The sequence below is a fragment of the Harpia harpyja genome, chromosome W, assembly GCF_026419915.1.
Source record: "Harpia harpyja isolate bHarHar1 chromosome W, bHarHar1 primary haplotype, whole genome shotgun sequence".
Lineage (NCBI taxonomy): Eukaryota > Metazoa > Chordata > Aves > Accipitriformes > Accipitridae > Harpia > Harpia harpyja.
Window position 1 is genome coordinate 13,996,525 of NC_068968.1, and position 13,257 is coordinate 14,009,781.

General features: G+C 40.1%; 2 protein-coding genes across 2 annotated transcripts in view; one reads left to right on the plus strand and one right to left on the minus strand.

Annotated features, from left to right (window-relative positions):
* Positions 1–13,257, minus strand: part of LOC128136128 (uncharacterized) — a 280,224-nt gene that overhangs the window by 83,139 nt on the left and 183,828 nt on the right. The gene's annotated exons all lie outside the window — the stretch shown is intronic.
* The window catches only part of LOC128136134 (microtubule-associated serine/threonine-protein kinase 4-like), a 205,242-nt gene that overhangs the window by 72,107 nt on the left and 119,878 nt on the right, over positions 1–13,257 (plus strand). The window contains 2 exon segments of the mRNA XM_052775296.1: positions 1,542–1,630; positions 9,560–9,629. Coding sequence (XP_052631256.1) covers positions 1,542–1,630; positions 9,560–9,629 — 159 coding nt within the window.

Consider the following 13,257-nt stretch of genomic DNA (forward strand, 5'->3'; position numbering starts at 1 on the left):
AGGGAATGATATCTGTGTGTGTGTATACATATTTATACATATCTTAAAGGACAGAAAAGTTGGTGATGATGATTGATTAGGATGTTTTGGAAAGTATGGGACCTGAGCATGACGTAAATGGTATAGAATAAGGGGTGGATACTATCCTGGTTTCGGCTGGGATAGAGCTAATTTTCTTTCTTTTAGCTGGTATAGTGTTATATCTTGTCTTTAGTATGAGAATAATGTTGATAACACACTGATGTTTTCAGTTGTTGCTAAGTAGTGTTTAGACTAAAAGTCAAGGATTGTTCAGCTTCTCATGCCCAGCCAGCAAGAAGGCTGGAGGGGCACAAGAAGTTGGGAGGGGACACAGCCAGGACAGCTGACCCAAAGTGGCCAACGGGGTATTCCAGATCATGTGACATCACGTCTAGTATATAAACTGGGGGGAGTGGGGCTGGAGGGGGGATTGTTGCTCAGGAACTAACTGGGCATCGGTCGGCTAGTTGTGAGGAATTGCATTGTGCATCACTTGTTTTGTATATTCCCATCCTTTTATTAGTATTGTCTTTTTTTATTGTTATAAACGACATTCATGCAGCGGAAACTGTCTTCCTAGGAGCTGGTACAGTGCTGTGTTTTGAGTTCAGTATGTGAAGAATGTTGATAACACTGATGTTTTCAGTTGTTGCTCAGTAGTGTTTAGTCTAAAGTCAAGGATTTTTCAGCTTCTCATGCCCAGCCAGTGAGAAAGCTGGAGGGGCACAAGAAGTTGGCACAGGACACAGCCAGGGCACCTGACCCAAACTGGCCAACGGTGTATTCCATACCATGTGACGTCCCATCTAGTATAGGAACGGGGAAGTGGGGGCAGGGATTCGCCGCTCGGGGACTGGCGGGGTGTCGGTTGGCGGGTGGTGAGCAATTGCACTGCGCATCATTTGTACATTCCAATCCTTTCATTATTTCTGTTGTCATTTTATTAGTGTTATCATTATCATTATTAGTTTCTTCTTTTTCTGTTCTATTAAACCGTTCTTATCTCAACCCACGGGTTTTGCTTCTTTTCCTGATTTTCTCCCCCATCCCACTGGGTGGTGGGGAGTGAGTGAGCGGCTGCGTGGTGTTTAGTTGCTGGCTGGGGTTAATCCACGACATCATTGAATGGTGATTCTAAGCTGAGAATGTTTTTCACAGTATGCTTGTACATTTTTATGTATTATAAAAAAATGTTTATGGCAGAGATACAAGCTGCAGACAAGGAAGACCATTTTGTAAATGACTCTAGAGGGAAATGCTGGTCTTTGCACAGAACGGTAGACGTGCAAGCCTGAAAAGTATCCATGCTGCATTTTCTTTGTAAACTACTGTTTTTTCCATTATCCAGTGTGATCATAAACTTCCTGGACATGAACGAGTCCTACAAAAACAACAGTAGCTCTGATTTTTAATAGGAGACTGGAAGTGAAGGAACCAAGTAGCAAAATCTCAAAATGTCCATATGTGGTATATGCTGTATTTCTGATGGTAATGTCTTCTTTCTTCTCCTTTTGCCACAGTTGCAGAACAAGCAACAGGAAGAGTTTGATGGGCAATGGCCAGTCTCCAGCTCTGCCTCTGTCTCATTCACCTCTCTCAGCTCATGCAGGTGATTTTATATCTATGCTACTACTGCTATTATTAAATTGTTAAAATCTCTATATGAGCAAAGGAAACCAGATAAATTCTCTATCCTGCTCCTTTCCATTGTTTGTAATAGCAAAAAGTTGCTTATAATTCCATCCAAATTTCTGTTACATTTAGATCCATAAATCCTATGTTATGGCGAGAAGCAGTCCAGAAATACCTAACATGGATCATGTAGCTCCCCCCCCCCGACCTTGCATTCGGACAGATTCTGATGCATTTTCTCCTCCTTCCCTCTTTGGGCCTAGTTCAGCGTGAAAAGGATATAAAATAGCTTGTAACACATGGTAAAGCTAGTGGAATTGGTGAGTAGGGTATTACATTCTATTCCTAGTGCTTTTGCTCCCTAGGATTTGTGACATGAAGCACGTTGGTGGAAATTTCTGTGCTTCAGTTTCCACAAACAATAAATTTGTTTCACTTCTAAAGCACCTGAAGCACTTAAAGACTGAATGAAAGTCTGCAAATAAGAGACTTCATTGATATGTTTGTCTTTATTTTGAAAAGGAAAATTTTTAGCATATCAAAACACATTTCCTCAAACATTTATTCTCTCTTATGTTTTTGGGACATTGGCTGTAACTACACACCAAAATTAAAGCCCCACACCAATCCTTTTATAGGCAATGACACTGAATACTTTGTAGAACTGATCTCAGATGGATGCTAAAAGAGAAGGTGCAGAGTTTCATCTGCATTTTTTCAAGAGGATGGTGAGTGTAGTAAGGTATCTCCAGTTTTCTTGTGGTAGCAATATTATTAGAGAAAATATGGTGGTGGTTCTTACTCTGAGCAGCAGGCTGTCACAATCAGGAATCCAGACAAGAACATGAAGATTTGTAAAGAGTTCAGGGCAGCATAGCATTTAAAACAAACAAACAAAGAAAATCATGGTGCAGACTATTTTAAAACTCAAGCTAATGGTCTTTTCCAGCTGACTGCCTGCTGCTGTGTAGGCAGGTCATCTGCACCTCCCAGCCTGCAAAGTGAATAATTATAATCTCAGCAAGTCAGGGCATTCAGGTATCCCCACCTCAGCAGTCACAGGAACTTGTTCCTGTGGATGCTACTAACCCTTAATGATTAATAGTCATGAGTGGTGCTGTTTAATTTTATCTGCTGTAGGAATAAGATTTAGCTGTTAGGAGCTATGCTATTGTTGCGTTAAAGCGTAAATAAGTTTGGCAGAAAATAAACCCCCTTGCATTCCAGCTTGTCCTCAGATATCAGAGGGGCTGGGGGCAGCTAGGCTTAGATTCTGAATGATGCCAAATTCAGCACTATAAGTCCAGTCGCGTTCAATATATTGAACTATCACGATTACAGATGCACTAATAGCGCACTGTACTTCCAATTTAGTCATGTTCAACGAACTATCATGGCTAGATTAATGAACAGTACAGTTTATTAAAGCAACAGGAATACAGGGTCTTTTGGATTGCTGGTGATAAATACACTGTCTGCAAAGCACATGCAAACAATAATACAGTTGACTACAAGCACCCTCAATTATGGAAAAACTCTATAGAGATTTCTAAGTTTCCCGGGGAAGCGCTCGGTATGACCGAGGGTTCGAATCTTACCCAATAGGTGTCCCTATGGGGGGAAGAGAGGTTCAGCCGGTCGACTGATCCCAGAACTCAGCGATGTCCTCCCGACTTGTCTATGATGGTGTCTTCCCTAGCATTCCTCCTCTCTTAAGCCCTTTTATACTATTTTCTTATTTTTAGGTGGAGCTTGAGTGACTCTGGTCATACATACCTTTCCTTTGATTGGTATAAAATCTTCTTGCCTTACCTTTAAAGGTATATGCTAGAGAAAATTCAGAGCACATGCTCAGTGAGGGGTGGTCGCACCTTGGAGGCAGGTAGTTTTTGGGATGGAGGTGTGTTTTGGTGTTATAATGAGATTATAATGAGCAAAGTTCACCCAGAGGACATGATTTAGTGTGTCACTACTCCAGAACTGGGCATTTATGATATAAATTAGAAGTAAGGCAATAGCGTTGACAGAACCTCATTGTTTCTCCTCCTTGCTTCAGCAGATTCAATGCAGGGACCTTCCATTCTTGTTCCAGTAGTTCCAGTTCCCTATCCCTATGGTGATATCACAGAGCCTGGCCGCAGTGTCTCCACTCCGCTCCCCCCTCCATGTAGTTTCTCTTAGAGTCAGCATACCAAGCTCCCCTGGTGTTGCTAACATCTAAGGTTGCAGGTTATGTTGCTTAGGGAATTATTATGGAACAGATTTCGTGTATATCCACTGCATTCCACCCTGGAGGTTCACCTTCCCTTAAGAGGGGACACACACATATCAATAAGTCACCTCCAGCAATTATTCCACAGCTATAAATCTTACTTGTCTGTATTTTAGTAAAATGTTTCATGTGGTGCCACTAAGACGAGAGGTACTAGGACAAGAATTGCAAGATAAGTAGGAAATTGTGTAAAGGGGAAAGGACGGTGGTTGTGCTAAAATGAGAAATATTCTAAAGTGGGAGCGGAGGTTATCAGTAGAGTCCTCAGGTTTTGGTTTTGTGGCCAAACCTTTTAAATCTTTTTATAAGTGACATTGGCATAAAATTACTGTAGCTGATGTAAAGTTCGAAGACATCCAGTATGGATCAGCATTGGGCAACTGTGTTGAGGTGACTGAATGATCTTGAAGACTGGAATAAAAAAAGTACAAAATTACATAGCAGCATGCAGTATTTTGTGCTGGAGGACCAGTAACAGAAATATCTACTGTAAACTCTGGACTCATCTGTTATAAGGAATTTAGGGAACGACCTGACTGCATTTTGTGGATCAGATGGTGTTTGTAAGGACCAGTCTAGTGTAGCTTTGAAAAATCAAATCTCCAAAAATGTATAAAGGAAGTTATTTTCAGTTGAATCTTGGAAGATTTCATGCCACTGTACAACATACTGGTTAGATTTCATCTGGAATACTGTGTGCTTTTGTGGCCATATGTGTTCAGATGTGATCACGTGGGGAAAGGCTAGTAGGATAGAATGTGAGAGCTTTTTGTGTAAGACTAAAATACTATTACTTGTTTGGCTTAGCAAAAAGGAAGCCTGAAAAGCCTGTGTTGTCATCTAAATCAATCAGAGGTGTTTTCTTCATGGAATGGGAAGAGAAATACACGCTGGCCATATATACCACAACATGAGGGTTCCTGAAGAATTGTCCACTAAGTATGGCAGTGGCAAACATGACCTTTCCTGTTGGATTCAATAAATTTATGAATGGGATTACATGATGAAATTGCCTAAAACAAAATTTAAGGCCAAGGAAGTCTTACCTCCGCTTGTAATCCTTTTTCTAGCATTTTCTAGGTCTGCCTAGACCTTTCTAGGCAGACCCTGTTAGTGCGCTAAATGCTAATATTCTGCTCTCACTACATTAGTACGTGTTGCTTGTATCACATAATTTCATTTGATAGACGTACTTTAGCTAGCTACATTGAAGTATAGTGATGAACAAAGTTGTTTTCACCATATATTTTAGTTGTGTTAGGCTTTGAATCACACTGGAGGCATTTGCATGTGTGCATCAACTTTAGAGTTAGTTTCCCTGGATTTTTAACTTTAATCCTGTGGTTTTTGTCCAAGGTAGGTGATAATGAGTACTGGCTTACTACAGTCTATTTGAAGCAAAGAAGAATCTCTCATATTCAGCTTCTATGCTATTCTGCTTTAGCTACAATCTACGTTGACTGGATTTTGGGGAAAGGAGGACTAGGTTTGTAAATGAATGAAGCCTTAGTGTGTTTTCATGGTGAAATATGAGAATGCTGAAAGCTAAAGATAAAGCAGGGTTCTGAATCTTTTTTTTTTAAAGAAAACTGATATTTACAGAAAGGAAAATAATACAGTATTTCAATTATTCTGATTGTTGTCACATGTAGAAAAATAGAAACTTTTTTGCTAAAATCAAACTTTTTATTTAGTCTTGCTTTTGGTTAAAGTGAAACTGTTCTAGCAATTTCAGAGCACCTTCTACTAGTTTAAGGACTGGAGAGGAAAGAGTAAGTGGTAAGTTACATGCAGATATAACTGACTTTTAAATTAAGTCCTATTAAAACATAGCATTGCTAGTATTGTAAGTAAGTAGTGGTCAAAACATGCGAAGATCCCACTGTTCTTGTGCTCACTGTAAGTGTAGTTCATCTGGTTTTCTCTTGTTGCTGCTACTGTCTCCTAGTGCATTGGGCTGTGAGAATTGTGCTATGTCTCATCAGTATAAAGTTCACATTTCTTCTGGACTTAGGTTTCAATGTTAATTCCAGTTTGGAGAAATTAAAAAAATACAGATGCAGCTCTCCTACCCCTTCATGTCTGTCTAATGCTAGTATCTCCTGGAAGCGAGTGCTAACTGAGCAAGCCAGGAGATTTCAGTGATATCCAGGATGAGAGTAAGGGATCTCCTTGAAACAAGCCAGCTGCTAACCATAACAAAGCTATTCAGCAAAAAGTCTGGGTAGAGAAGGCCTCCCCTGGCAAACATTTAAAGAGCTTGCAAGCCTTCCTTGCTGTTACTGGGGAAAGTCGTTTGCTGGCGTGAAGCATAATTAATCCAGTTTTTGAAATAGCTTGAGCTCCTCACCTCTGAGGAGATCTCAGTGGAAAGCACCTGCAGAAGTATTCGAAATGATTCTGCTGCCCAACTGTGTGTTCTGCTGACTGGCACGGTTTGTTGCAGTATGAAAGTCAGACCTGTAAGTGTTGATGGTTTCTTGTGTATTGTTCACTTCACAGCATGGGTTCACCACCAAGTAAACTGACACAGAAGAACGTATGTTCTATGTTATTGCTATTGTTATATTGTATTGCTGTGGTGCTGATGTACTGTGATTCATTTTAAAAGACCATCAAATAATGGCACCAAGACTTCAAACTGGAGCTGTCTTTTGATCCATCAGGAATTTGGGATAACAATTATCATTAACTGTTATTCCCTTGGTACTAACAGGAAGTCATTTTATCAGAAACTCTTTATTTTTTAAGTAGACAGCTATTAAAAATACATTAATAATATACAGGGACTGTAACATATGCCTCTTTAAAAGATTTAGCACATCTTCTTGGTATGTTGATTGTCTATTCATTGTGTTACTTCTCCCAGAGGATGCTGGAGTTAATTACCTACCTAATGCCTGACCACCAGTCAGGTTTACTTTACCAGGTCAGAAACATCAACAGTAATCTCAGCAGCATAGAGATACCCTAGGACTAAAACATACAACAGCCAGCAGATCACAAAACCCAGCAGGATTTGACTAATAAGCAAGCACTGCACATATGGACAGAGAATTAACTGGCACTGGTTTTTATTTGAAAGTCTCCCAGGTATTGACTTGCAGATGGGTGGATGAAGGTCACGTATAGGACTCTACTTCTAACCTATCTTGCTTTTCTGGAACACCACACCTTAAACCCTTAATAGCACTAGCTGTTTTTCCAGTCATTTGGGATTTGGATTTTCATTCTCTGTTTCCAGGCTTATCCAAGTTCTTAGCCTTCTAGATAAATCTGCAGGATTTAGTATCCAGGTATTATGTATACAGATTTACCAGTTATGTTATTTTAAAAGCTCATTTGTTTATTGGAAACAGTGCTTGCAAATTGATTTTCCTAATAACAGGATCTGATGCTCTTCCTGAATAAGACTTTGACTTCAGGTTTTATCCATAAGGAAGTGACCTTTGTTGCTTCTAGCGAGGAAGTTTGCAGCACTGCATCTCCTTGAATCCACTGCAATAGTTATAAAATTATTGCATCTTTTCACCTTGTTTTTTGCTTCTTTGTGAAGGTTAAGCATACGTTCTAACTGATGGACAGTTAGGCATGTCATTGATGTGTATTAAATAAGTATATAACCATATATAACTTTTAAATAGCTATCAGTGGAAAGGAATTTGATTTGTCAAATTATTTCCTGTCAAAAGCTGTTTATGTCCCACCGCATTAAGCCTAATTCTCTGCTTTTCTGCCAGAGTTTAAGGTAGTGTCTTTGTCTTTTTTCCTCTTATCTAAGTCCACAACACACTCCCAATTACAACTATTTTTTTTTCTAGTGCAGTAGCTAAAGTTTGTGACCATGTTTTATCTGTACAGTGTTACAATTTTTTTTTTTAGCTTATCTTTATTAAATAAGCTCTGGTAGCAGCAAAAGAAATCCAGTTAGCTGTTAAATTAAATGAACTGTTGCTCTCAGTAATTTGGTGTTTGCAGTTCATACAGGACAAGAATAAATTGTGTTGGCCCTCAAATAAAGATTGAAATCTGTGCCACATGTGTGGCTTCAGATTCCTTCCTTCCACCCCCCGCTCCAATCCCTTCAGGGAACGAAAATCCTTGCCATCTTGAAATTATCTAGGCCCTCAGAAGCGTCTGAAGAGTAATGAAGAAGCTGGGGTCTTGAGGGGGAGAAGGGAATGTTGGAAGGACATAATTCAGCCATGATAGATAAATGGACAAAAAAGAGTCAGGGGTATTGGCTAGCAAGAGTGGAATCCTTGTCTCTTGGGGCCATGGGAAGAGCAGCTACAAAGACATGATTTAAGCACAGCTCAAAAAGCATCTTGCCATCTGCTTCTGGCCAAAAAAAGGCAGGGAAGGGGGTTCTCTGTGTTTGCTACCTAATGGCTCCATGATTATGCTTTCTGCTATAGAATTAATGGAATCTAAGGACATCACTATGAAAAATGCAATGTTAGTTCAAAATTTTGAGCAGAAATCAAAGCCGCTTGAAGTCTTATAAAGACTCACTCTGTTATACTATCCTTTTCACACGTAGGTAATAATTTTCTCCTCAAAAATTAAATGTTGATTCTAACTGAATACATAGAAGCTTTTTTTTCATCTGTTGCTTAATGTTGCAGTCTCATTTATCTCCAAAAATAAAATACTACAACAAATAGATTACTTTGCATTACATTAATTTACTTGAATGTATCCTTATTACTTTAATGTTCCTTATTTAAGGAAAGATTGATTTTTAGATGTATGCCAGTGCTACTTTAAATCAAATCTTTTTAGCTTTTGTGGTGTTTTTTTTCTTTTTTCCAGGGGTCATCTTTATTTCTTCTTTAGATACTGTGTCTCTTCTAGTTATAGGTGCTGAGGGGCAGAGGTGGCAGGAGCAGCTCTCAGCAGCTGCCTTCTTTCTGCACTCATGTTGGTTAGCAGGAGGTTGGGTGCTTTAATATAAAGAAGTAACAGACCTTAAAGTTATAACCTGTTCACAATGTGCGGTCACTTCTTCTCATCACAGAGGGTGGTTGCATTTTCATACCTTGGTCTAACAAACTAAAGAAAAAAAATTAATTCAGCGTGTTTTGCCTGCTTGTTCAGGGTTCGGAGCTAGAAAAAAAAATTGAACAATGAAAAATTCACACTAAAGCTCCTCTGGAAATGCTGTAGAGACTTTGTGTAAGGGCTAAATCCATGCATGCTCTGTGATTTTTCTGTCTTTCAAGTATTTGTGATTTTAAAAAAAATACCTTGTTTCTGACATTCAAAATATATTTTTTCAAGCTAAAATACTGTTTTTGTAAACTTTAATTCTCAAATTAATTTGATAATTCTCAAATATAATTCTCAAATTAAAGGGTTAAATAGAGGGTTTTCTATGAGTTATAAAATCCAATAACTAAAAATCAAATATAAATGAAATGTGACTTGAAATAAGATTCTATTTCAGAGTTTGTTTTCTCAGAGACCGTGAGAGAAGAAATTCTGAAATTAGTTTCTAACCTGCTTGGAAATGCTAGGATTAGTATATCTGAATGGTTTGGGTTTGGTTTTTTTTTTTCTTGGCGGGGGGGGGTGTTTTTGTGTGGTTTTTTTCCCCCTAATAATTATTTATTTGTGTGTTTCCCCTCCCAGGAAACAGTCCTCAAGATAGCCCTAGGAATTTCTCTCCCAGTGCCTCAACCCACTTTTCTTTTGCACGAAGGTAAGAGGTTGTTTGTAGTATGCAGCATGCATTTTGCGTAGAGGAAATGTTGTTGGACCCAGATATTAAAAGATGATTGCAAATACATAGCTATATCTGTGAAGTCTATCACTTAGATTGACAAGTGTTATCTCTCTTATGTAAACTCTTTTAAACTTCAGTTGCAACAAAATTGTACTGGATGATTGATACAATGCAATCATACCTTTTTAAGTTTAAAAAAAAAATTTTTTTTGGTAATGACTTAATTGTAATGGATCCAATTCAGACATTGTCTCCTCATCCATTGAAATGTGGGAAGTTTTAAGCTACATCTAGTTTTTTCTTTTTTTTTTTTTCTTAACCCTGTAAAAGAAGTGCATAGCTTATAAGAGCCCTATTATAGAGGTCCTGAGTTCAGGGCTTGATTTTACTGGCAGCAACAATACCATCAGCATACCTTCAATACCTGACCTTGACCTGTTTCATTATCTCTACCACTGAAACAGTCAGCTTCGTCATAGGAGTGTTGTAAGGATTAATTAATGCTAGTAGAATTTTTTAAGATCTAAAGTGAATTTGAAGTAAATTATTAAATGAACTGTAACCAAAGTTGGTAACATGTCATGGGAGACTGCCTATTTGTGCCAGTGTGGTTCCATATCACTGTCCTGGTTTCAGCTGGGATAGAGTTAATTGTCTTCCTGGTAGCTGGTACAGTGCTGTTTTGAGTTCAGTATGAGAAGAATGTTGATAACACTGATGTTTTCAGTTGTTGCTAGGTAACATTTAGTCTAAAGTCAAGGATTTTTCAGCTTCTCATGCCCAGCCAGCAAGAAGGCTGGAGGGGCACAAGAAGTTGGCACAGGACACAGCCAGGGCACCTGACCCAAAGTGGCCAACAGGGTTTTCCATACCATGTGACGTCACATCTAGTGTATAAACTGGGGGGAGTGGGGGTGGGGGATTGCCGCTCAGGGACTAGCTGGGTGTCGATCGGCGGGTGGTGAGCAATTGCACTGCGCATCATTTGTACATGCCAATCCTTTTATTATTACTGTTGTCATTTTATTAGTGTTATCATTATCATTATTAGTTTCTTCTTTTCTGTTCTATTAAACCGTTCTTATCTCAACCCACGAGTTTTACTTCTTTTCCCGATTTTCTCCCCCATCCCACTGGGTGGGGGGGAGTGAGTGAGCGGCTGTGTGGTGCTTAGTTGCTGGCTGGGGTTAAACCATGACAATCACTTAACACCTTGTCAGCCTACCTCAAATAATATGTTCATTAACTCTAAGCCTGGGAGGGTAGGCAGAGTTTATATGTTGACCCAAGAGTATATACACAAAAAATGAAATTGGAATGCTGTGGCTTTGTCATTAAACAGTGTGAGGCATGTAACTTGTATTTGCAGTGCGACAGCACTTGCCGCTATAGCTTTACTTCCTTTATTTTTGGGGAGTTCATTAAAGTTGCACACACAAGCTCTCAAAAGTAAATGCAAGGAAATGGCTGAACTCTTTCTAAAAGCTGCAAAGTGGAGAAAACTTGTGTATTCCTATTATTCTTATCTGAATCAAATTCATCTGCGATAGTAGATCTTGTCAATCTTTCTAATAGCATATGATGTCACTTTTTTAATCAACACCTTAAAGTTGAGTATTTCTTTTGAATCTACTTCCTCTTGATAATATCTTTAAAAAAAAGGAAAGATATCTCTCCATAGATTACATTTGTTTGTGAACATATTTTTAGAAAGAGGCATTAAATCCTGAAATAGCTTACAATGGAAAAAGCAGATGTGAAAGATTAAGCATTATTTAGAAATATAGCAGGCAAGAAGTAGTTTTCCTCTCCCACCACTAATCAACAGAAAGTTGAAATCATAATGGTTTTGCAAATCTTAAAATTCAGGAGGAAAAAACGAATTTGTCTATCAGTGATTCATTTAGATTTTGACCATTTTGAGAGCCCTGTAATGATGTTAATTTCAAAATAAAAAGTTTTAAATAAAATCTTTCTTTTAAAGGAGTGTTAACACAAGAATTTTCTGTGATTTCAAAATATTTCACCACTTCAGTGGGATTCAAGAAACTTCTTCAGAGCAGTTTTCTATGGAAACTGATTTTGTTCTATGTTTATAGCAAAAACATTTGATAAAAAAGTTTAAGTCAGTGTTAATGTAAAATTTTCTTATCAATTTGGTATGTGTGTCATGGTTTAAACCCAGCTGGTAACAAAGCACCACACAGCCCCTTGCTCACTCCCCCCCGCCCCAGCCACGGTGGGGTGAGGAGAAAATATAAAGAAAAGCTTGTGGGTCGAGACAAGGACAGGGAGGGATCCCTCACCACTTATGGTCATGGGCAAAAGACAGACTCAACTTGGGGAAAAAACAAAATCAATTTAATTTACTACAAACCAAATCAAAACAAGTATAATGGGAAGTAAAACCAAACCTTAAACCATCTTCCCCCCACCCCTCCCTCCTTCCCGGCTCAACTCCACTCCTGGTTTTCTCTACCTCTGGTGGCACAGGGGGACAGGGGATGGGGTTTGAGGTCAGTTCTCCACACACTCCTTCCTCCTCAGGGGGAGGACTCCTCACTCATCCCCTGCTTCACCGTGAGGTCCCTCCCACAGGAGACAGTCCTTCACGAACTTCTCCAACATGAGTCCTTTCTGCGGGCTGATCTTCAGTCACAGACTGCTCCAGCGTGGGCTTTCCCATGGAGTCACAGCCATCTTCGGGGGCATCCCCCTGCTCCGGCATGGGGTCCTCCACAGGCTGCAAGTGGGCATCTGCTCCACCGTTCACCTCCATGGGCTGCAGGGGGACAGCCTGCCGTCGGTGCACCTCCTCCCCCTCCTTCTTCACTGACCTCGGTATCTGCATAGGTGTTCCTCTCACATTCCAATCCCCCTACTCACTGCAGGTTCCCCTTCTTAAATATGTTATCGCATAGGTGCTACCACTGTCACTGATTGGGTTGACCTTGGCCAGAGGCACGTCCAACTTGGAGCCAGGGAAGCTTCTAGCAGCTTCTCACAGGAGCCCCCCCCGCGGCCCCTCCCCTGCTACCAAAAAACCCTGCCACACAAACCCATAACAGTGTGTTATGATTGTCTTCATATAACCTATGATAGGATGCATTTTGATAATAAAATGGCCTGTGTGTTAATGACAGCAGTTTTCAGACTTCTGACATTATGCCTTTTCTGTTATGTTTTGTAAATTTAATGAAGGTACAAAGGAAGGGAAGGACAGTGTGTGTGTGATGCAGCAGGTTGAAGGAGCAGAGGTGAGGCATTATAGGCGTATGGATAGTCCTTTTCCGTCCTCTCCCCCTCAGTCAGTGGGGATACCAAAAAACTGGGGAAGTGTAAGGGAGGGAAAAACAAAGGAAGTGGTTTGGAGGCCTCCTGTGGGAAAGGAGGGCTTTCTGGGATAGCAGTTTCTCATCAGCTGCAGGCCATGCCACACAGCTGTGGAAGGAAGGGGAGCTGCAACAGGAAGGCAGCCCTCTGCTGTGCTGCCAGCTGGTGCGCTGGGCTGGAGGCAGCCTTCCCAATGGCCCCTTGGCAACGAGCAGGAGTGTCACCTTCCTCTGCCCACATCTGGTGGGGTGATCGATGCTGGGGAATAGCC